The sequence below is a fragment of the Labeo rohita genome, chromosome 22 (assembly GCF_022985175.1).
Source record: "Labeo rohita strain BAU-BD-2019 chromosome 22, IGBB_LRoh.1.0, whole genome shotgun sequence".
NCBI lineage: Eukaryota > Metazoa > Chordata > Actinopteri > Cypriniformes > Cyprinidae > Labeo > Labeo rohita.
In genome coordinates, this window is record NC_066890.1 from 15950848 (window position 1) to 15976471 (window position 25624).

At 34.7% G+C, this 25624-nt stretch overlaps 1 protein-coding gene across 4 annotated transcripts in view; it reads left to right on the top strand.

Moving 5' to 3' along the window:
• Positions 1–1573: 1573 nt before the first annotated feature.
• Positions 1574–25624, top strand: part of LOC127153357 (E3 ubiquitin-protein ligase RNF123) — a 149753-nt gene continuing 125702 nt past the window's right edge. For 3 of the 4 annotated variants that reach the window (XM_051094397.1, XM_051094400.1, XM_051094399.1), the window contains exons 1-21: positions 1574–1655; positions 2355–2440; positions 2539–2626; positions 7599–7678; positions 8871–8965; positions 9170–9224; positions 9319–9404; positions 9677–9763; positions 9964–10031; positions 10170–10295; positions 11718–11832; positions 11953–12057; positions 12135–12260; positions 12342–12434; positions 12858–12931; positions 15386–15503; positions 15672–15771; positions 15868–15929; positions 17952–18023; positions 18542–18662; positions 20406–20507. In XM_051094397.1, the coding sequence (XP_050950354.1) occupies positions 2362–2440; positions 2539–2626; positions 7599–7678; positions 8871–8965; positions 9170–9224; positions 9319–9404; positions 9677–9763; positions 9964–10031; positions 10170–10295; positions 11718–11832; positions 11953–12057; positions 12135–12260; positions 12342–12434; positions 12858–12931; positions 15386–15503; positions 15672–15771; positions 15868–15929; positions 17952–18023; positions 18542–18662; positions 20406–20507 (1852 nt within the window). In that variant the 5' untranslated portion in view covers positions 1574–1655; positions 2355–2361. The remainder of the gene's footprint in view (positions 1656–2354; positions 2441–2538; positions 2627–7598; positions 7679–8870; positions 8966–9169; positions 9225–9318; positions 9405–9676; positions 9764–9963; positions 10032–10169; positions 10296–11717; positions 11833–11952; positions 12058–12134; positions 12261–12341; positions 12435–12857; positions 12932–15385; positions 15504–15671; positions 15772–15867; positions 15930–17951; positions 18024–18541; positions 18663–20405; positions 20508–25624) is intronic. The other variant, XM_051094398.1, reaches the window with a different exon arrangement.

The window sequence follows — 25624 nt, forward strand, 5'->3', positions numbered from 1 at the left end:
AGCATCAAAACCTACCTAACCAGCATCCCAACATCAAAACATACCTACCAGCATATGCTGTTTTTTCACCAGGGGGTAGTCAATAAGTTTAAAAAAAAAACAAAACAAAAAAAAAACTAGGTTACTTTTCATATGCTTTCACATTAACCACATACTTCTACATATCTTGCATTTACATAAATCTAATTATAATTACTACAGGCTAAATACAAAAAGTAACTTATGGAGTTTTTAATGTGAAAAAAAGAAAAACAACAACAACAACCTTAGTTTCTGCCAAACAGTCCTCATCTACTGTTTTTCGTCAACTTTTCGCGGGCAAAATCTAGTTATTATGATTTTTGCGTGAGGGTGAACATTTTTTAATTCACAGAGTTTGCAAACTACTTGGTTAAAACTGATTAATATTTAAGCTGTTTCATACAGCTACACTATTTACAAAATGGACCTTTTTGCCCGCGATTTTCCTAGTAACGTGACTGCACGTTTACAACAGATTATGATACTTATTTCGGTCAGTTCTTATTCTAGATGTTGTTGCTTACTCTTTTAGATATGATACCTCCAAATGTCATAATTTTACATAACATTTTTGTATGCTTTTTAAATTAAACGATAATTATAATACTGAGGCGTGAATTATTAAGGCTCAGAGCGCTGCTAAAAAGTCATGTGACAACTGTTACTTTTCTCACCGCTGTTCACGGTCGCCCCATCACTATTGCTTGTGATTATTGGAAATTATTCCAAATTTAATCAAAACCAGAGTAAAATGAATTTGAATGTGCATTTCAAGTGTGCATTTCTGCATTTACAGACGATCAATAGATTTACCTCAATATACTTTTAACAGACAAATTCATCTAAAGATCCGGCTTTTTTTTAGCCTTTAAGCGTCCCCTGTAGGAACAAACACATAAATACAACAGTTATCCGAAAACATTTGCCGCCCAGTGGTCTTTTATGGATTTTGGGGTTCGCATTCGTTCATGTCTAAACGTATTTTGTCCCAAAACGCGCTCCATAACCGTGAATCGTATGTGTTAAAAGAATTGGGAGGCAAATTTGCTTACTAATAACTGTTTCTCACGAGTCACACAGTTAAATTCCAGCAGGGGGCAGTTCGTGGCTCATAATGCAGCTTCCCCTATTGAATCGTATTGAAATCTTTTTGTGTCGCGTCTCTTTTTGAGACTTTTTTATGCTAAACTGTATAAACGTTTTAACCTGTTGGGTGACATTTGATGTATCGATACGCTAAATGATGTTGCAAGTAAAACGTCTCTGATTGGTCCATCTGGAAAAGCAATGAGAAAAGTTACATAAAACACGCCGTCTCTGAACTACTTGTAACAGCATCCCGAACAATATTTTACACATAAATAACGACATTAGAAAATATAAATGATGCTAAGATAAAACAGACAAAGTCAAGATAAAATTAGAAAATTATTATATAAACCTATCGTGTCTGACCAATGAAAAACACCCTTCGGGCCACCAAGCCCCGCCCATTTTCTCACTCCCGTTCTTTCGTTGCCTTCGCACTGCTGCTTGTATTTCTATGGTTAAAGGCAGTGACTGTAGACACATTTAAAGAGAAGAGCCCAACAACAAAATCTGCTGATCACAAATAAACACAACACACCAAATCAGTGAGTACTGCAGGAGAAATTAACAAAACAATACGCGTTAATGTCGCTTTATTTGTGTATGTTATGTTTGTGTATGTTTTCATATCAGCTCTGGCTGTCATATGTGTTCAACACGGAGGCTGAAACACATTAAATATTGTTTTTGTTGCACATATGTTGGGCATTTTAAACCTCCGACAGTCATTAAATGACATTTATATTGATTAGACACACATATACAGTGTTGTTCATGGCATAAAGCTGTTTTGTTAGCGGGATAGTGGCTAAAGAGAGAGTATGTTTATATTGTGTGTATGTTTGTATATGTTTGCTCAGATAACAGCATGTTAACATTGAAACGATAAGTTATTTGCGAGTTTTGTTGTAGTTTGAGACTGTTGTCAAAATACATTCTAGTCTGTATTGTCAAAATAATTTCTAGTGTGTTTGTCAGCATTTTATTTATGGATATTGTTATTGCACTACAGACAACTTGAACTCCGAGTTATATAAATAATCATCTCAGAAAGCAGGCCTACACTAAATATTTTTGCATATCCATATCATGTATTTGATATATTACTGTGGTAGTATCATGTAAATATCATGGTCTATAAATATTTTAAACATTTAGCACTGTATCTTTAGCACTGAAACACTTTTTTTATTAAATAAAAAGTACAATATAATTAATTATGATTATATAATTGATCTGTCTAGTAGCAGTATGAGCTCAAAGGGTGGCACTGCCCTGTCCCGACGCAACTATCGCCTGGCATCCGACACAGACAAACCCAAAGTCACAGGTGTGTACTTCTAAAGATATTTTATTGAAGTAAATCCACTGTAAATGAGTTAATCAAATCTAAATTAATGCCTTTTTTTGTTGATGTGTGTTATTCAGGTATTGTCAATGAGAAGTTACTGAGTGACTATCTGCACCATGTGTTTCCTGCCTCCAGTAAGCAGGGACCGGCATCAGCAGCGTACAGGTTAGTTGATTTCCCAAGATCCCTCCTTTTTGAGGTCTTTTGCCTTGATCTATAGTTTATCTGTAGTATATAATCTTTTATATACAAAGTATTCTTTTTTGCCTTGTATACACAAATATATACATAAGGACATGCACGCATTACTGGTCAGAAGTTTGAAATAATTAAAATTTCTTAAGGGTTTGAAAGAAATTGCTTATGTTCACCAAGGCGGCATTTGTTAAATCAACAATACAGTACAAACGGCAATACTGTAACATGCATTCACAATTTTAATGTTTACCATGTAAATATATTGTAAAACATAATCTATTCCTGTGATCAAAGTTGAATACTCAGCATCATTACGCTAGTCTTCAGTGTCACATGATTCTTCAGAAATTATTCTAACATGCTGATTTGTTGCTTAATTATTCTTAAATAATATTGGTGCTCTACGACAGCGTTTAATGCTATGTTTAAAAAAAAAAAAGATTATGAGATTAAAGTCGTAATATTTTGAGATTAAAGTCAAAATTATGAGAATAAAGTCAAAATATTTAGATGATAAAGTCAAAATATTTCGAGAATAAGGTCAAAATTACAAGGATAAAGTCAAAATTACAAAACTGAAGTTGAAATATTTTGAGAATAAAGTCGAAATTATGAAAATAAAGTTAAAATATTTTGAGAATAAAGTCATAGCAATATGAGAATGAAAGAGTCGTAATATTTTGATGAAAAAAGTCAAAATTATGAGAATTAAGTCAAAATTCCAAGAATAAAGTTGAAATATTTCAAAGATAAATTTAAAATTCCAAGAATAAAGTCAAATATTTTGAGAATAAAGTCGAAATTCCAAAAAAAGTAATAATATTCTGAAATTACAGTCAAAATTGCAGAAATAAAGTCACAATATTTTGAGAGTAAAGTCGGAATAAGCAAAAAAGTCGTAGCAATATGAGAATACAGTTAAAATATTTTAAGAAAAAAAGTCAAAATTATGATAACAAAGTTTGAGAATTTCGACAATAAAGGCAAAATTATGAAAATAAAGTATTACAATTTTGAGAATAAAGCCTTAATATTTTGAGGAAAAAAAATCAAAATTACAAGAATAAAGTTAAAATATTTCAAGAATAAAGCCATAGCAATATGAGAATAAAGTTACTTAATAAAGAAACTTAATATTTCCAAAATTATGAAAATAAAGAAAAAGTTATTTAGAGCATGAAGTTGAAATATTTTGAGAATAAAGTCTACATTACAAAAGTAAAGTTGAATATTTCGATGAGAATAAAGTCAAATATTTTGAGATTAAAGTCAAAATTATGAGAATAAAGTTGAATATTGTGAGAATAAAGTCAAAATTACGATAATTTGTCACGAAATGCAAATTATAAATGTTTTTCCTCTTTATTTCAAATTATTGCACAATTATGTGAAGGAACATCAGAAGGCATGAAAAAAACATTATAGCCCAATTTGATGAAATGAATGCCTCATTGTAATCAGAAAGATGATTAATTCACATGCCATTTAAACTCACGCCACATTAAAGAGCCTGAAAAACACAGAATTGTAAGAGATTGTTTGTATTTCACTATAAAACTAACATAATTAAAAATAAATATAAAAAATAATTGCAGGTCTAAAAATGTATTATGGTCTAACTTATTTATTAGGTTTAACTTATTTATTTAAAACTAAATACTTTTTGTATATTTATATTTATATGTAATTAAGTAATATCGTAAATATGTGTTTTATTTCTTTTTTTGTAATAATCATTTACATGATTTAGATCAATTGTTAGATTATCAGTCATCTAATCCTCTAAAAATATTGTTTGCAAATGAAATTTATTGGTTAAAATACAGCTCTCTCACTTTTCAAGTCATTTTACGTGAATAGAAATTATGGCGTGAATGAGTTGATTACATGTTTTTATCCCATATACCATGTATCCACGCTTTTGACCCTTTCATGCAGAATTTAAATATTTAAAATGACAATTTTTTAGTGTTTTAGGCTGTGGTATTTAAAAAGTCTTTTAATGTCATCTAATTATTCTTGTTCTGAATATGCCCGACAATATTTTTTATATATGAACTATTGTTACAGTGAGTGCCATTTTAATGGGTATCCTCTATAAATCTTGTTTGTGAGTCATTATTTTTTTGCTCAGAAGACATGCAATTAAACAGTACACATTTTAATGTACAAAAAATAATTAAAGCTGTATTAAACTTCTATTATTTTGATGCTTGAAAACCCCTTTTCGTAATAAGAGGAGAGGCTTTCCTATTGTAGAGAGCATCTGATTGGTCAGAAATCTGTGCAGTGCAGGATGAGTCGTCAGTATTTTTTACTCTGTTTAAGTGTAACTTATTCGGCTGATCATAACAAGTCATGAAGAATCAAAGTTTGCTGCATTAGGCTAGTGGTTTGTTGATGAGTTGTTTGAGTGCAGGTTGTTGGTGTTGTGTGTTGTGTCAGAGGTCACCGCTGGCCCCGTCCTGTGCTTGATCCCAGCCAGTGTCTGGTTACTGGAGCTGATCTATACATAGAGCATGATGGGACATGAGAGAAAGCTGACACTCACAGAGGAGTGAAGCGGCTCATGTGTTTACATATCGTCATCTCTAACGCAGGATTTTATGTCAGGCGTCATGATGGGCGTCTGTCAGCACTGTATGAAACAGCATTGCTGCCAAGTGACAGTAAACATGATTTATTTACTGATATATAGCTTAGAAGAAATTTGAGAGCTTCATTTTAATGCGTTTGTGAAGTAATGTGAAGTAGTTGTCTATGCAGTTGCTAAGGTTTTTTTTTCCTACTGTTTTAGAAGGTTGTTAGGGTGTTGCTATGCAGTTGCTAATGTGTTTAGAGTGAGGTAATAGTTCTACTATGGTGATGTGGGCAGTTGCTATGTAGTTGCTAAGGTATTTGTGTGTTTTCATAGTGTTAGCATGTTGCTATGGTTTTGCTAGGGTGTTTAACTGGTTGATAGGATGTTGCTATGGGTTTGCCAGGATATTTAGATGGTTGATAGGTTGTTGCTATGTAGTTGCTAAGGTATTCTGTTTGTTTTCATACTTTTAGCATGTTGCTAAGGTTTTGCTAGGGTGTTTAGGTGGTTGGTAGGGTGTTGTAATGTAGTTGCTAAGGTATTCTGTTTGTTTTCATACTTTTAGCATGTTGCTAAGGTTTTGCTAGGGTGTTTAGGTGGTTGTTAGGATGTTGCTATGTAGTTGCTAAGGTATTTGTGTGTTTTCATACTTTTAACATGTTGCTATGGGTTGGCTAGGGTGTTTAGGTGGTTGGTAGGGTGTTGCAATGTAGTTGCTAAGGTATTCTGTTTGTTTTCATACTTTTAGCATGTTGCTATGGTTTTGCTAGGGTGTTTAGGTGGTTGGTAGGGTGTTGCTATGTAGTTGCTAAGGTATTTGTGTGTTTTCATAGTGTTAGAATGTTGCTGTGGTTTTGTTAGGGTGTTTAAGTGGTTGATAGGATGTTGCTGTGGGGTTGCCAGGATATTTAGATGGTTGATAGGTTGTTGCTATGTAGTTACTAAGGTTTACTGTGAGTTTTCATACTTTTAGCATGTTGCTATGGGTTTGTTAGGGTTTTAGGTGGTTGATAGGGTGTTGCAATGTAGTTGCCAAGGTATTTTGTGTGTTTTCATACATTTAGCATGTTGCTATGAATTTGTTAGGATGTTTAGGTGGATGTTAGGCTGTTTCTATGTAGTTGCTAGGGTATTTTGTATGTTTTCATAGTGTTATCATGTTGCTATGGTTTTGCTAGGGTGTTTAAGTGGTTGATAGGATGTTGCTATGTACTTACTAAGGTTTACTGTGAGTTTTCATACTTTTAGCATGTTGCTGTGGTTTTGCTAGGGTGTTTAACTGGTTGGAAGGGTGTTGCTATGGAGTTGCTATGGTATTCGGTGTGTTTTTACTTTTAGCATGTTGCTGTGGTTGTGTTAGGGTGTTGCTATACAGTTGCTAAGGTATTAAATGTATTTTTGTACTTGTAGCATGTTGCTATGGTTTTGTCATGGTGTTTAGGTGGTTGCTAGAGTTTTTCTAAGTAGTTGCTAAGGTATTCACTGTGTTTTTTTTTACTTTTAGGGTGTTGCTATGGTTTTGTTAGGGTGTTTAAGTGGTTGGTAGGTTGTTGTTATGTAGTTGCTAAAGGTAATCTTTTGTGTTTATGTTATTTTTAGCATGTTGCTATGGCTTTGCTAGAATGTTTAGGTTGTTGGTAGGGTGTTGCTATGTAGTTTCAAAGGTATTTGGTGTGTTTTTTACTTTTAGCATGTTGCTGTGGGTTTGTTATGATGTTTTGAGTGGTTGGTAGGGTGATGCTGTGTAGTTGCTAAGGTATTCTGTGTATTTATTACTTGTAGTATGCTGCTATGATTTTGCCAGGATGTTTAGGTGGTTGATGTGTTGCTATGCAATTGCTTAGATGGTGTTTTGCTAGGATGTTTTGGGTGGCTGCTTGGGTGTTGCAGTTGCTAAGGTGTTTTTTTTGTTTTTGTTTTTTTTATTTTAGTATGTTGCTATTTTTTTTATTTGCTATCGTTTTTTGTTTTTGGGTGGTTGCTAGGGTGTTGGTTAGAAGTGTATGTTTTAGTGTGTGTTGCCAGCTTGCTAGGCTGCTTTGTACAATTCACAAATTTGCTAATTAAATCAAATTAATGAAATTACTTGACATCAAAATGTTTCTTTGTGCAACACTTTTCAAAATCCAAAAGTTTTTTGTTTATTTCCAAATTTTCTTTCTATGTTTTGAATCCAATATTTTCCATTGTCACTTTAATCATACTTACTTGTATTGTTACTTTATGAATTAGATCAGTCAGTCATTATCTAGGTTTCTCAGTATGTGAGCTGACAAGTGCTGCTCATTTGTTATGATGTTGTTATATGTGAGCTGATATGGGGATCAGTTTAACTGGTGTCGTGTCTCGTCCCTATAGAAAAACCCTGACGTTCCAGGATCTCGGAGCTCATCTGGAGAAGCTGCTGGCTGAAGATAATGTCGCTGAGGACAGCAGAGGTCAGACAAACACTTACACATACACTCTAAAAGGGACGGTTCACTCCAAAATGAAAATTACCCCATGATTTATTCACCCATCAAACCATCCTAGGTGTATACAACTTTCTTCTTTCAGACGAATACAGTCGGAGTTATAGTAAAAAATGTCCTGGCTTTTTTAAGATTTATAATGGCATTGAATGGCTGTTGAGATTTTGAGGTCCAACAAAGTGCATCCATCCAACATAAAAAAGTACTCCACATTAATAAATGCCTTCTGAAGCGAATCAATGCGTTTGTGTAAGAAAAATATCTGTATTTACAACTTTAGAAACTATAACCTCTAGCTTTTGTTAACTGTCATACATGTGTTCACAAGAGAGTGGCGTTTTTTCGGATGACATTTCATCCGCTGGCGTAGAGGAGAAGGCAAAACAAAACACTGCTTAGAATTAGAAGTACACATTGAGGATTTGTAAAGAAAAAATTCAGAGGATTTCGATATAAACCAAGAAGAGATTGTTTTTTTGTTTTTTTTTTGCTGTAAACAAAACCTTGTTCTCACGAGACTTGCATATTCTCACCAGAGCTTACACTACATCTACATCCTATGTCATTTGCTGGAACGCCACTCTTTTGTGAACATGTATATGCACGTTTTATGATGGATGGCTGCACTTTATTGGACTTCAAAATCTCAACACCCATTCACTGCCATTATGAAGCTTTAAAGAACCAGGACATTTGTTTTAATATAACTCTGACTGTATTCGTCTGAAAAAAGAAAGTCGTATACACCTAGGATGGCTTGAGGGCGAGTGAATCATGGGATAATTTTCTTTTCTGGATGAACTGTCGCTTTAACACTACTGCTGAGTATCTCACAAATTACTGTAAAGTGGGTGAAAAAAAAAAAAAAAAAAAAAAAAAAAACTTTTATGTAATATTTACTTATAATCAATTATTGTTGTCATTATAATTGAAAAACTGACAATTATGTTTTTTTTTACTCACAAATGTTTATTTTTTATTGATTTCTGTGCTAATCGATGTTTATTTATTAATTTATTTATTTGCTGATTCATTATAGTGATGTCTTTAGGCAGTTTTTATATTATTTTATTTGATATAATACATTACTAGTCCAATATATTCATTAATATATGTTGATATATTAATTTATTTGAATTTTTACTTCTTTTTCTTACAGATCAGATAGAAGGCTGTCTTGGACCTTCAACTGTTGTCCTGGATCACAGTAGTGGGTTTGAAGGGCTGTTATTTGTTGACGATGACCTTCTGGGGGTGAGAACTTGACATTATATAAATGAATTTATTTTATTTTTAATGTAATTTAATTTAATTTAATTTTGGTTTACCAGGAAATACACCAGGAAAGTATATTGCAAAATCAAATGGGGCCAATTTCCATTGTGACCTTTTCAGACAGATGTGTTATTTACTGTTAAATGTGTTCAGTTTTGTTCTTCCTCTCTTTTTGGCTTGAAGGTCATCGGCCACAGTAACTTCAGCTCCATTAGAGCCACCACATGTGTCTACAAAGGTAACGTAAACTGTACCATATAGTAGAATGCTGTATATTACTATACTGTGGTACTATTGCAGTACTGTTTTTAATTGCTTTTTATTGTTTTTAGGGAAATGGGTCTATGAAGTTCTCATCTCTTCTCAAGGCCTAATGCAAATCGGATGGTGCACATTGAACTGCAGATTCAACCAAGAGGTACAAGCCAGTAATGTCACCATTTAGAGGTCAATTTTTGGAGGGCAGAGCTGTACAAATTGCATATTCACTCTAATAGTTAGCTAGATCTCATGGGAAGCTTTCCAAGCCACAGAAATCACGTAGATTAATCTAGATTACATGACGACTTTTCACTTTGCTCTCCAAATCCTTTTTTAATCTCAGGTTTGGCTTAACCCATCTGTGAAATTGCTTTGTTCAAGTCGATTAATGACAGGTACGATACGCTTCGGTTCTGTGTTTGCCTTTAGGAAGGGGTCGGGGACACACCGGACTCGTACGCTTATGACGGAAACAGAGTTCGCAAATGGAATGTGACAACCACCAACTACGGCAAGGTGAAAACACAACGCTTCACACTTTCAGTTCAGCGGTCAGAATGAAATTGTTCTTGTGAATTTTATTTGACGTTGACGGGTTGGTCATAGTTTGCTTGTCAGCCTTGAAAAACTCAATTCTGACTCAATTCTGACTGAGCCATTATTACTATTACTGTAACACAAAGTCTCTCATTATTGATTATTTTCATTTGCTTTAGTCCTGGGCTGCTGGTGATATCGTCAGCTGTTTGATAGATTTGGATGAGGGAACCATTACGTTTTGTCTGTAAGTATAGTTTTGTTATTGGATGTGTTATAGTTTCGTATGAAAGCATGAGAAACTGATGTAAAATTATAATTAGTGGACGTTAATGGAAATATCTATGAACTGGTGTTAATAGCAGTATTTTTGTTTTCTTTTCAGTAATGGGCAGTCTCTCGGTGTTGCATTCAGCAATATTAAGACGGGGCCGGGTGTCGCATATTTCCCTGCGATCAGCCTTTCCTTCAAAGAGTCTGTAGCCTTCAATTTCGGCAGCCGTCCTCTCAGATATCCTTATTATTTTTAAGCATATACAGAGAGATTTTATATGGTTAAATCACATTCATGTGATGTGTAAAATACTCTTTTTAGTTTAGTTTAAAATATACAATCATAATTAATTTTGTAAGTATCCAGAATAAATTTTAAATTATATTAAATAATTATATTAAATTGTATTAAATATATAAAATCAATTTTAATATATTTTTTGAAGAATAATGTTCATAACACGGCTTGAATCTTACTTTTATTTATAGAACTTCAGAATAAAGTAAATGTGTATTTTAAATTTTAATCTTTAATTGTTTATTTATTAATAGCGTGTAAAATATTTATTATAAATATTTTATATATGATTTTTTAATAATTTATATTTATTTCCAGTAAAACTTAAAACATGATTTATAAGACATTTGAATAAAAGTAGATACATATTTAAATTCTAACATTTAAGTGATGTATTTTTAATTATATAATGCAGTTTATTAGAAATACATCACATATTTACATTTAATATAACAAGTTAATTGAATAATAATAATAATAATAATAATAATAATGTAATATTTATTTGAAACTTAAAAATATATCCATAAGACATCCGAATAAAAGTAGATACATATTTAAATTTAATTTATAAATTTATTAATAATATAATGTAATTATATTTATTGGAAATACCTAAAACGTATATACACATTTGATATAATTAATGTTTTTAGGTACACCTTAAGGGGGGACACTTCATGCACCTGTAAAGTTTCAGATTTTAGGCTTTTTTGGCTTTTAATAAAGTCATTTTTCAGACTAGTGGAAATAAAACCTCCAAAAGACACTAAGTGTTTATTTTTTATAGCATATTATCTACTTGAATTAATATATTCAATTTACAATACATATTTTTAGAGGCCTTTTTCTCTTTTCCACATCAGTATCACTTACTCAAACCAAACTTTACGTTTTTTTTTCTGTCTATATCTTGAAGGTTTTTATTATAGAGGGATTTGTTCATATATAATTTGCTTGATTATATACTTGATTTGATTTCCTGTAACTTGTGAAAGTACATTGTTTTCTGTCTAAGTTCTAAGTATTTTCTGAATTATTAAAAATAAGATACCTGAAATTCCCTCTGTAAAAACATTCAACTCTAATGTCTAAAAATTAAACAAGAATTTTGAAACTGATTTCATCCAGTGTTCAGATTTTAGTACTAGAAATATATGCAAATTAGTGCTTATTTAATTAAATAATGCTTCATTTGCATATTTAACCCTAACATTTTAGAAAACGTGTAATACAATAAATGTTACCAGTTATCAGTGTAATGAACTTTTTTACCCTATTTACCTGCAGTGTGCACAAAACATGTGAAAAACCATAGACCAACCACAAACCTCTAAAACCCTTAACCCATCTGTTCCTCACGTACCCTGTGGAAGGTTACCTTCCTCTTCAAAGCCCACCAACCACTGACCTCATCAAAGCCAACAGGCTTCTGGGATACCTCAAGACAGTTCTGTCCACCTCCATCGACACACAGGTGCCTACAGAGACCTCATGTTGACTGATGTTGCTTCACGATAATAGTGCATTGAAGAGTGATGTATTACTATTGAAAACAAAACTGCTGGAGAAGACATTTGATATTGTTTTTCGACAGGAGGACAAGCTTGTGGAGAGAGACAGCGGAACCTGGCAGATTCAAGGAGATCCCACCATCCTGGTCACCCTTGCACACATATTCAACCACTTTGCACCTCTTATGGTAAATCACTCAAGAGTTTCGGTAAAACCATTGTTCTGTAAACCACTTTATTTATGGCTAATGTGTGTGTTTGCTAGTGTAAAGTGTACTTAGTGGAGGATGTGCTGATGAACTTCCTATTGAGTATATTGGAGGGTGGAGGATCTGTCGAAGAACATCCTCTTATACAACAGCTGCTGGACCTTTTCTGGCTTCTCATGGAGGTAAAGGCTCAAATAATTGAATCTAAAAGGCATTCTCTGGGATGAAATTTGAGGTTATAATTTGTTTTTCTCCTCCTGAAGGACCACGAGGTGAGCGAGTGTCTGAAACAGCTGATGATGTCACTGCTGAGAGCGTATCGTTTCTCTCCCATCATCCCTGATCTGGGCTTTCAGGTGAGAGCCCCGATGATTCCGTTCATGCAAATTAATTTTTCAAGTAAAAAGGGAGAACATTAGTTCTGAAGAGCCTAAAGGAGCATGCTGGGAACTTGTACTTCAAAGCGTTTTCGTGCTTAGCATCTGCTTTTGTGTCTACTCGGAGGCAGAGAGGTGTTGACGTCCTCTTGGCCCATTGATGTTCATGGCAATTAACAGCAGGGACATGGGCTGTGTGCCCGTCCCACTTGAAACAAATATCTTGTTAAAATTAAAATGACTGAGGCATTTTGTTTCAAGCTAGCTGTAATGCGTTTGAGTTTAATGTCCATGGTTGTGCGAGGGAACTGGCAACATGTTGATCCAAATTATTACTGTGGCAGCCAGTACTCAACAGATGAAAGCTTCATTTAATTTCCGTTTTCTTCCTCTGTCTTCCAGATTCATTACCTTCGTCTGACCACAGCGATACTCCGGCATGAGAAATCCAGGAAGTACCTGCTCAGCAATGTTCTATATCCTTTATATTTGTAACTTAGCAGGCTTTCTCAGGATGTTTTACAGTGAAAATGACTTCAAATTTTAAAACTCTGCGGTCCCCACAATGTTAAAAAATGATTAAAAATAGTAAATGATGTTTATCCGAAAGTGTAACGTTGCAAACATGTTTTCTGTGAGGGCTAGGTTTAGGGTTAGGTATGGGTTAGGGGATAGACAATATCGTTTGGTCAGTATAAAATCTATAGAAGCCTATGGAAAGTCCCCACAATTCACAAAAACAAACGTGTGTGTGTGTGTGTGTGTGTTGATAGGTAAGTAGATAGTTTAATAGATTATAGTATATAATTAGGTAGATAGGTATGTTAGCAGGTAGATTGGTCAGTAGATTATGGTATGTAGGTTGATGGATAGATATGCTGATAGGAATATTGATAGGTCAGTAGATTATGTTATATATTTGGGTAGATAGATAGATATGTTGACAGGTAAGTAGATACAGTCATGGCCAAAAATATCCTTGCAATTCTGTCAGAAAATGCAACCCTTCTCTCAGAAAATATTCGCAGTTGCAGATGTTTTGGTACTCACATGTTAATTTTTTTATTTGCATTGGAACAACACAAACAGAGAAGAAAAGTCAAATCTGATACAATTCCACACAGAAGCCAAAAAAATGCACTGGACAAAATTATTGGCACCCTTAACTTAATATTCGGTTGCACCCTCTTTTGAAAAAGTAACTGAAATCAATCGCTTCCTGTAACCATGAATGAGTTTCTTACACCTCTTTACTGGAATTTTGGACCACTCTTCTTTTGTAAACTGCTCCAGGTCATTTAGATTTGAAGGATGCCTTCTCCCAGCTGCTGTTTTGAGATCTCTCCACAGGTGTTTAATGGGATTCAGATCTGGACTCATTTCTGGCCATTTCACAACTCTCCAGCGCTTTATTTGTAACCATTTCTGAGTGCTTTTTGAAGTGTGTTTTGGGTCATTGTCCTGCTGGAAGACCCATGACCTCTTGTGGAGACGCAGCTTTCTGACACTGGCCACTATGTCGCTCCCCAAAATTCTTTGGTAATCATCAGATTTCATGATACCATTCACACACACAAGGCATCCAGTGTCAGAAGCAGCAAAGCAACCCCAAAACACTGTAGAGACTGTTGGGACTGTGTTCTTTTCTTCGAAGGCCTCATTTCTTTTTCTGTAAACGGTGCTGTGATGTCCTTCACCAAAAAGCTCTAATTTTGTCTCACCTGTCCACAGTACATTCTCCCAGAAGGATTGTGGTTTTGTCACATAAATTTTAGGTAACTGGCAAACTCCAGTTTTGCTTTTTTATGCTTTTGTGTCAGCAGTGGTCTCCTACCATAGCGTTCGTTTTCATTCAGATGGCGACGGATAGTGCGAGTTGACATTGTACCCTGTGTCTGCAGATCAGCTTTTGTTTGGAAGTTAATCAGGGTTCTTTATCTACCATTCGAACAATCCCTTGTTGTAATTTTTCATTAATTTTGCTCTTCCGTCCACGTCCAGGGAGGTTAGCTACAGTGCCATGGGCTGTAAACCTCTTGATGATATTGCACACAGTGGACACAGGAACATTAAGATCTCTGGAGACGGACTTCTAGCCTTGCGATTGTCCATGTTTTCCGACAATTTTTTCTCTCAAATCCACAGACAACTCTTTACACTTCTTTCTCTTCTTCATGCTTAGTGTGACACACAACACAAAGGTTGAGTCAACTTTAACTGGTTGCAAGTGTGATTACTATATTGCCCACACCTGTTACTTGCAACAAGTGTGTCTAAATACAAATCTCAGAAGCATCACATGCTTTAAAAGCAGTTATTTCTTACAATTTTGACAAGGTGCCAATAATTTTTTTTTTTTTTTGGTGTGTTGTTGCAGTGCAAAAAAAAAAAAAAATAAATAAATAAGCATGTGAATACCAAAACATTTGCAACTGGAACAATTTTCAGAGAGAAGTGTTGCATTTTCTGACAGAATTGCAAGGGTGCTGATATTTTTGGCCATGTCTGTAGATCAATAGATTATGGTATATATTTAAGCAGATGGATAGATATGTTTGTAGGTAGGTATATAGGTCAATGGAATTGTGTTATACTGCGTAATTTAGGTAGATAGGTATGTTGATAGGTAGGTAGATAGGTCAGTAGGTTGTGGTATATATTTAGGTAGATGGATAGATATGCTTGAAGGTAGATAGGCCAATAGATTTTAGTGTATATTTAGGTATGTAGGTAGATAGGTGGATGAATTTATATATGTCAATGAGTAGATGGATAGATATTTGGGTAGATAGGTTTATGAATAGTTGTCTAAGGCACAATAAAAAACAAAAAAAAAAAAAACACGAAGCGCTTCTAGACCAGTGTTGTTTACATCTAGCGAAATGGTCTATATGCAGATTTGAATTGGTTTTGGTCCTTAACAGCATCACGTTTGACGTGCTCCGTTCTGTGGTGTTCTTCTACATAAAGACCCCTCTGAGAGTGAAGGAGGCAGGGTTGGAGGAGCTCATCCCGACCACCTGGTGGCCAACACGCTTCGACAAAGAGGTCAGAAACATCCAGATACATGAGTATGAGTATGAATAGCATTTTATGTACAGACTTCACAAAAGCTGTAACCTGAAATGATCTCGTCAAACGAACACTAATCTGAACTGAGCCCTGGTTGACGTGACGGATGAATAATTCTCGCTGTCTCTCCTGACGCGTGTCCAGGGCAAAGATGAGAGAGACACGCGCGAGGAGACGGCCGACGAGAGGCTGAGACGGCGAGCGTACGAGCGCGGCTGTCACAGGCTGAAAAAGAGGATTGAGGGTATGTCACACACACTCTCTAACACAACATCAGATCTGCAAGCATATCTGTCACTGTGACACTCAGCTGAACCTGTGTGTGTGTCTGTGTGTGTAGTTGTGGAGGAGCTGCAGGTTCAGATCCTGAGGTTAATGCTGAACAACAAAGATAAGGGGACGGTATGTTGATGCTTTCCACACGTCTTGGGCAGCTGTGTAATATTTTATTGTGTTTTTTAAATATACAATATGAGAGTAGCCCAAACAGGCTCTAGATAAATATGTATGTATGTATTTATTTATTTATTTCCCTCTATTTGTTTATTCCTGTGATTATATGTTTTTATGCACTGTATGCATTTACTGTGCTTGTACATTTGTAGGTCTTTCTTTTTTTTTTTTTTTTTTAAATACTTTTCTTAATTTTGTAACAGTTTGATGCATGTATTGTATCTTAAGGTGTTTATTTGGTTTTTTAAAAAGCAAACAAACAAACGAAAAAAAAACATAGGAAAAGACAGAGTGACGGTCTGAAAAATTACTAACTACAGTTAATTTTGTTGTTACATGCTAAAAATTTTAATGGAACAGTTATTGTTAACTTTTATTATTAAGTGAAAGTAAATAATAAAATTGAAATACGTACAATATAAACATTAGATGAAAAACTTCTTAATCTTAAATGTACATATATACTGTATGTATATATATATATATATATATATATATATATATAAATTAATTATATATTAATATATATATATATATAATATATATATTAAATGTACATATATACTGTATGTATATATATGTGTGTATATATATATAAATATAAATATATATATATATATATATATATATATATATATATATATATATATATATATATAAATGTTGCCTTTGGAAACTAAAAATAAATGTACCATTGTTATAAATGTAACAAATTTAGGGTGAACTTTAGGTTTAGTAATTTTCCTAAAAATGAAATTAAAATAAATTCTAAATATTTTCCTAAAACTAAAATAAAATTAATTAAATAAAAAAAAATAAAAATAAAATAAAAAAATAAATATAGCTAAATAGAAATGTAAAAAAAAAAATATGAAAAAAGTACAACAAAATTACTGAAACAAACTTAAATTAAGATGGCAATTAAAAATACAAAATAAAGATATATTCAGTATTCAAGATATTAATAAATACTATTAGTATACAAATGATACCAAAATAATACTGAAATGTGATGAAACCACAAAAACTGTAAATACCACAAGAAATGAAATATATAGGTATTAAATTCAACACATATAATTTATAATTACTACCTTAACAGAAACCTTTTGGGATTTTTTTGCATTGTAACTTTGTTTAGCCCAAATAAGATTTAATGTATTTATATACAAAAAAACAAACAAACAAACAAAAAAAGACATATATATTCCTAATAATAATTACTACCCTAACAGAAACCTTTTGGTGTGTTAACATTGTAACTAAGACTTTGTTTAGCCCAAATAAGATTTAATACATTTATTAAAAACAACAACAACAACAACAACAAAAAACATATATATTCTTAATAATAACAACTACTATCTCAACACAAACCTTTATGGATTTTTGCATTGTAACATAGACTTTGTTTAGGCCAAGTAAGATAATATTAAATTAAACAAAAAAACTCAAAAAAAACTCAAAAAAAAAAAAAATCATTAAAAATCAAATATAACCCAAAACATATATATTCCAAATAATAATTACTACCCTAACAGAAACCTTTTGGATTTTTTTTATACTGTAACTAAGACATTGTTTAGCCCAATTAAGATTTTTTTTTTTTTTTTTTTTTTTTTTTATTAGTGAGACGTTCTTTTTAAGTTTTTGTTGTATTTGTGAGTATAAAGCAAAAAAGAAAAAGGAAAGTAAAGCACTATAGAAATTGCCCCATAACTAATAATATCCCATATAACTAATGCTACGCTGTATGTCTTCTAAAGCCATATAATAGCTTTGTATGAGGAACAGAACAAAATTTAACTAAGACTTTATGACTTATTGTCATCTACAGAAACTGGCAACAAAATCTGTGAAATTTCACAGAAAACAAGCAGAAAGTTTTTGTCTTTTAAGATTCGATTCCAAGATTTGAGTGTTTCTGATCCAGCCTTTGTTCTGTATAAACCTGGCTCTCTCTTTTCACAGGGCGAAGCATCTCGATACATTTTCCTGAACAAATTCCGCAAGTTCCTTCAAGAGAACGCCAGCAATAGAGGGGTAGGACGCAAGACACGGGACATGTCAAAGCTTTGTCCTCCTTTATAACTTGCATGAACATGCGTTCTATATCTGGATAGTACCTAGATATTCTTTAGCTGGATTAAATACAATATGTGATGAATAGATCATAAGACCACAGAAGTCTTTCTGTGAAAAGCAGAAGTAAAAGCTACAAACCCAGTATATAGCATGTGGTAAGATTTCTAAGAAGGAAGTTCTTGCAGTTTTACAGGAAACTTATTACTTTTAATGTGTTTTAATGACTGGAAATCTGCTTTTTGTATTAGTTCCAAGATCAATTGGCAAATTATGCTGGCATAAAGGATTTAAAAATAAAGACAAAATATTTTGAGGTTTCCTGTTTAAACTTTACAGTAAATTAATCTGGCCATATTCTGTAACATGATTGTTATTGATGGGATAGTTTCTGTTAATTTGCAGTGCTCAGGCTTTTTATTGGAGGGTTTGATGTTTGTGTCATGCTTCATTTAATGTAGTGTTGTTTGTGTGTTCAGAACCCCACAGTGTTGTGTCCTCCTGAATACATGGTGTGTTTCTTACACCGGCTCATCACGGCCATCAGGAGCTACTGGGATGAAGGGAAGAGAAAAAGCCCAGGATCCATCAACAGTGAAGGTACAAAATACACATTTTATTTCTTTAATTATGTTCTTTTTAGGGTTATTAGAGTTAACTAAAACTAAATAAATTAATGAATTACATTAATAAATAATTTCTTGGCGTTACATCCAAGAAATAGTTCTCATTTTTGTTTAGTTTATCTTGAAGCACTAAATTAAAACGAAATAATAATAATACTATTAAACAAATATTTAGACATAAAAATGGATAAAAATTACAAACGCAGAAGAACATTACTTAACTAAAATTATTAATACTTAACTTATTAAAGTGAAAATATCAAAATACAAAAATTATGGTATTTATATATCAATAATACTAAAACAACACTGGCTCTTTTCATTTTCCTCATTATGAAAACAGGACAGTCATATCATCCTGACATGTTTGACTTTATGCCCCCACGATTTTAAAAACAAATTTTAAATCAAAATATTCATTACATTAGAGGCGCTTTTAAGTAACTGAATTGTCCTTTTTTTAATGTTTTTTTAAATGGGTTTTAAAGGCAAGTGTTTTTAACTAAAACGTTTAAATTTTGGGAATTGAAGTAAAGCTAAAATAAAGAAATCAATAATTCAAATAATATAAATAAATATAAATAAAATTATTATGTTATATTTATATTATATTATATTATATTATATTATATGGAAAAACCTCCAACAAAAAGAAAACAAAAATACACAAAATACACACTTTTTTAAAATTATGTAATAACCTTTGTAGGGTTATTACAGGTAACTAAAACTAAATAAATTAATAAATTACAATAATAAATAATAATTTCTTGGCATTATAACCAAGAAATTCTCTCTCTCTCTCTCTCTCTCTCTCTCTCTCTCTCTCTCTCTCTATATATATATATATATATATATATATACATATACATATATACATATATAGAAAAATTACAAACGCTTACTTAACTAAACTTAACTTAACTAAAATTAATTAATACTTTAACTAAAACTAAAGTGAAAATATCAAAATACAAAAACTATGGTAGTATATCAATGATACTAAAACTAATAATACTCTTTTCATTTTCCTAATAAAATCAGCACAGTCATATCATTCTGACCTGTTTGACTTTATGCCCCCAAAATTTTAAAAACAATTCAGAAATTAATAATATTTATTACAGAAGAGATGCTTTCAAGTAACTGAATTTAATGTTTTTAAATGGGTTTTAAAAGGGTTAGCATTATATTATTATTATATTATATTATATCATATTATATCATATATTATATTATATGGAAAAACCACCAACAAAAAGGAAAAATCTTGCCTTAGTAAATAACTGCATAAGTTGAAGCACTAAAAATAAAATAAAATAAAACTGAAATAAAAATGAATGTATATTTTAAAATATAATTAAAATCTATAATTCAAAATATAATTAAAGTAATTCAAAATGATCAAAAAAGTACATTAAAAATGAAAAAATAAAAGCTAATTTAAAATAACTATGAAAAATAACTGCTTATTTTTTATTAGTGAGAATATCTTTTAAAATTTTTGTTCTTTTTTTTAAGAGGACGGATTTTAAAAAGTTTCAATAAATAAAAACATATTAAAAATATATTTGTTAATTTAAATAAAATACGAATATGTAATGAAAAACCTAAATTAAATGAACATTAGAAATGTTGCCTTAGTAACTAACGGAAAGTTAAGGCACTGAAATTATAATTGAATGTCATGTCATTGACCCTTTTGTGTTTCCGTCAGATGCATACGTGCCCCCTCAGCTCTTCTACAACGGGAAGGTGGATTACTTTGACCTTCAGCGTTTAGGAGGACTCCTCTCGCATCTGAAGAAAACGCTTAAAGGTTGGTTAAAAACACGTATTTCAAGTGTATTTCAGAGTTTGGTCAAATAATTACCCAGCATGCAGCTGCACTAAACACCACCAGAGGGAGCAGAAGGTCAATTTGTTTTGAGTGTTACTCGTACTGACAGCAGATACAGTCTAGTAGGTTAAAACCTCTGAAGACAATAAATAAAGCATTCCTATATCAGATTTGGCAACAACAAAAGTACTTTTGTTTTCCTTGTTCGTTTTGTTTTGAGAGCCTCACTTTAATGCTGGAAGACGTAATGTTTGTTTTCTGTAGTTTTTTTTTTTTAATCTTCCCAGACGTAGACTGAGGCGTGCAGTCTCATACTGTTGCGCCTGTTATCTTCGTTTTGTTTGGTAACTCTTGAAATTTCACTATTGATCTCTTCAAAGCTGCCAGACGAATGTTTTAGATCGATCAACCACCTAAATTAGTTTTAAATTGAAACCGAACGCATTGTAAACATCCTGCAGGGTCTTTTCTCTTGCTGTTTTTTTTAAGTTTCCGACTTCATTATTAACCTCAAAAACGCTGATGGTCATTACTTTGATTTGTTGCATCATTAAAATTTCTGAAATGATGGGATAAGATGGATGCTGGCGGCGGTTTGAAAGACCGGGATGCAGATGGATATTGATTTCCCTCAAGGCAGCGGCACATGCCGCAAAAATATTGACAAACAGCAGGGAACACGCTAAGAGTGAGAGAGAAAGAAGCAAGATGAAGGAAGTGGTTGATAGTTGTGCCTTTTATGTAATGATATTGTGTGCTTTTTGTGGTTTGCGTTAGACGATTTTGTTTTTCTGAGGTGTTTGTAAGGAGTTTGCCTAGAATTGGGTGGTGAAGTTCAAACTTGAATGTGGTTCAAAAAACACGAGGATCAAAAGTCACAACAAAAAAACTTGAACAGAACAATGAACATTAAATATAGATTATATAATATAATATATTATATATATATATATATATATATATATATATAAGTATCTTAATTTGTTGAAGATTGACAAAGATTAACGATTTGCTGAAATCTCAATGGATAATGAGAGGTTTCTGTAGCTCCATCGAAAATCAATCCAGGATTAAACCACTCGATTCATATGGATTAGCTTCATGATGCCTTTAGGACATTTTTCGATCCTTTACGTTTTGGTTTCAGTAGAGGGAAAGAAACCTGTAAGTTGTCATTTAAAGGGGTCCTATTATGTAATTATCTTTTACAAAGTCTTGTTTTTGTTTTGGGGGTGTACTACAACATGCTTTCATGCTTGATGGTTTGAAAAACGCATTATTTTTAACGTAATTTACATTATTACAATACATTTCTCCCAGCCTGGCACATAAGGCTCGATTAGTTCCGGGTTTAATGAAGGCCCGCCTTCAGAAAAATGAAATATGTTGTGATTGGTTAGTTGTCCCACTGCGTTGTGATTGGCGAACAGCTTAGATGGTATTTCAGTACTGCCACGCCCCTTGTCAAAGAAGTTCAAGCAAGTTCAGTGTACAACTGTTAGCGCAAGCTAGATTTAAGTGATTCTTACGTTTTAAATCTGAATATTTTTCTTACAAAAACGCATCGATTCACTACAGGAGGCCTTTATTGACCCCCTTGAGCTGTGTGAGGCACTTTTTATTATGGATGGATGCATGTTATTGGACTTGTTTTGGACTGATGAGGAGAAACACCAGTCTATAAAGCTTTGGAGTGCCAGGATAAATTTTAATGTAACACTGATTGCATTCGTCTGAAAGAAGGAAGTCATATACACCTAGGGTGCATGGAGGGTGAGTAAATAATGCGCTACAGTAGTGTTGGGTGCTATCGTCAGCCTGTGAGATCGCCAATACATGATATTATCGTGCTAATGTATTTAATTATTTACATACTTAGTGTCATTGCCCAAAACCAGCTCCAGCATAAGGCTAAAAGCAGCCTAACATTTTCAAAAAAATATCATCACTGATTAGCCTAGCCTGTTCTAGCGTTCATGCATTTTAAAAAACACTCACGTTATAAGTGAAGCTATCTACACTGTATGATGATTAAATCGCTTACCACACCTTCACACGTCTGCGGCGTGTTATGGGTCCGACGCGGCAACCGGAGTAGATCGCAGCTAAAGTTAGGCTAATCCCCCACCTCCTCCCCACCCTCCCTCCAACAATTAGAATTTCCATGGGCGGAATTCTTTATTTAATATCTTTATTTGTAATGCACTTTTTTTTTTTAATTTTCAATTTTGCAGACTGTTTACACTGAAGGATAGCTACATTAGAAATTGCAAAAAAGATTTTTTTTTTTTTTTTTTGGAAAAGAGTTATAGAGTTATATTTAAAAATGTCCTGGCTCTTCCAAGATTTATAACAGTGAATGGCTGCTGAGATTTTGAAGTCCAATAAAGTGCATCCATCCATCCATCCATCATAAAAAGTACTCCACACAACTCCAGGGGGTTAATGAAGTCCTCCTGAAATGAATCGATGTGTTTTGTGTAAGAAAATATCAATATTTACAACTATTCATGGGTTTCAGTCACATGACGTTTTTGTCATGGCCGCCATCTTTAGGACATTGCGTAGCCTCTCCTTGGTGATCGGAAACCAAAATAACACTTCACCAGCAACGAAAACTGGGATTTTTTTTTTTTTTTTAATAGATATATTAGGATTAGATCCTTATTTACTGTCAAGCGAACTGCTGACTCCACTAAAGTTTAGTGAAAACGTACCATTTTGACTTCATACACAATCCCTCTCCATACACTCGGGCCAGTTTCAGGTAAATTCTCACCTGCCAGAGATTTGCTCATCTGCCGCACCCGGCCTGGATGTCTGTGTACTCAGTGCCAGATTCTGGACCCGGTCAATCTGAGACAGCCGTAACTTACAGACACTGCCGCATCCATCCAAGCTGGAATCGGCCCGTTGCACAGCACGCCAGACTTAGCCTATTCACTAATAACTTGTACTGTTCATTAATATTTCATTTAAAATTGATAACGTTACTTAGCCAAAATGTTTACTTTCATTTTAATTATATAGATTAGAATACCTAAATATCATGACTTAACAAATCCATAAACATCTCATTATGAAAGCAATTTTAAAGTCCATTTAAAGAACTCAAGTTGATCAAACTGGCATGAGTAAAATTTATTTGCACAACAGTTTATCTAGAAAACCACGTAATTACAGCAAAAAACAGCAGTTTTAAGTGTAGATAAAATATTTAACACATTTTGCTAAATTACCCATGCATTTAAATCAATGAGGCATTTATATACACTTGAACGGTAACATTTAATAAAGAAAGCTATTTTGAAAAACACAAGTTTTGGAAAAAGTTTTGGAATTAAACATTTTATACTTCTGACATGTTGCCGGTGCTCAGTCAAACCGGCAGTGTCTGGGTGATTAGAAATGACACTATATAAATCACACTACCAGAAGGGGTCATCTCATCTCAACAATTCATGTGAATGTCGGTGTACCTCAGGTACCTACCTCGGTTGTCACCCAATCTCATGAAAGTGTGGATTTGGTGTACTATTTATACACAGAAATTGACTTCAAATGACTTGGCGTATTATTGCTTATAATATGCACACGAAAACTGCATATTATGCACGTCAAACACATGCATATCATATGCACGCCGAAGTCAATTTTAGCGTATGAATAGCACGCCAAATAGAAACAGAAAATTGTGCTATTGATACTGTCACGGGGGCGGAGCAAAGCGACAGACACAGTGGGCGTGACGTCAGGCCTCGGAGAGGCTTTTATTAAACAATAAAACAAAGTGTCCAAAAAGGGGGAAAAAGTGTCCAAAACAAAAGGGGGATCTGGTGTCCTCGAAGTGACGGGGTTCCGTGAAGGAGGGGTAGTGTTCCAAAAGGGAAGGGTCCAGGTAAGGGGCGGAGTCCGGCGGCCGCACGCGCTCCCCGCTCAGGTCCGGGGTGCGAGGGGCGGCGGCTTCTCTAGCGGCATCGTCCTCCTCCACCTACGCGGCGCTTCTGGGGGATAACACGGCCCGGCAACCTGGCCCGTCAGCCGTTACGGGTGCGGTCCTCATCCGGACCCGGGGTCCGGCAACTCGTCCTGCGGCGCTGGTTCCCTCTTCACCCCTTCCTGGGCCCACGAGGACACCAGCGTGCATGCACGGGGAAGAGACCGGTCTCCTGAGGAGAGGCGCGCTCGGCATTTTAACAGCGGCGGTGATGAGGCTTCATTCACATCAGGTGTGCCTCATCACACGCCGCCAGACCTGGATGTTTCGGCGCCCCTCCTCCTCCCACACGCCCACTCCCGTCGGGAGCCTGGTGAAGGGCGGCGATTACTGACGGGGTGCAGCTGACAATAAGGGGGGGGAGGCAGTCGACTCGTCACATTCCCCCCCCCAAGCGACATCCCCGTCATCCGGTCGCCGCCCACGCAGGAGTGCTACCTTCCTCAACCAGGCTCCAGCGGTCGGAGTGGGCGGGGATTCCTCTCCGGGCGACTCCCTCTCGCAACGCCACCGGACCGGGGACAGAGAAACCGGAATTTAGTCGACAGCCTCAACCAACCGCAGGGTAAGTGATATTAAATGAAACAAGTCACTTACCCCTTTAGCGGCTGGGAGGCCGTCACCGTCGTCTCTCCGTCCTCCGGGTCCGAATCTCCATTGACTTCTTTTGCGAGCGAGAGGGGATGACGTCACCAGGTGATTCCCACTGCGCTGCCTAAGCTCCGCCCACGCCTGCATTCTCCACCACTTGTCACGGGGGCGGAGCAAAGCGACAGACACAGTGGGCGTGACGTCAGGCCTCGGAGAGGCTTTTATTAAACAATAAAACAAAGTGTCCAAAAAGGGGGGAAAAAGTGTCCAAAACAAAAGGGGGATCTGGTGTCCTCGAAGTGACGGGGTTCCGTGAAGGAGGGGTAGTGTTCCAAAAGGGAAGGGTCCAGGTAAGGGGCGGAGTCCGGCGGCCGCACGCGCTCCCCGCTCAGGTCCGGGGTGCGAGGGGCGGCGCTTCTCTAGCGGCATCGTCCTCCTCCACCTACGCGGCGCTTCTGGGGGATAACACGGCCCGGCATCCTGGCCCGTCAGCCGTTACGGGTGCGGT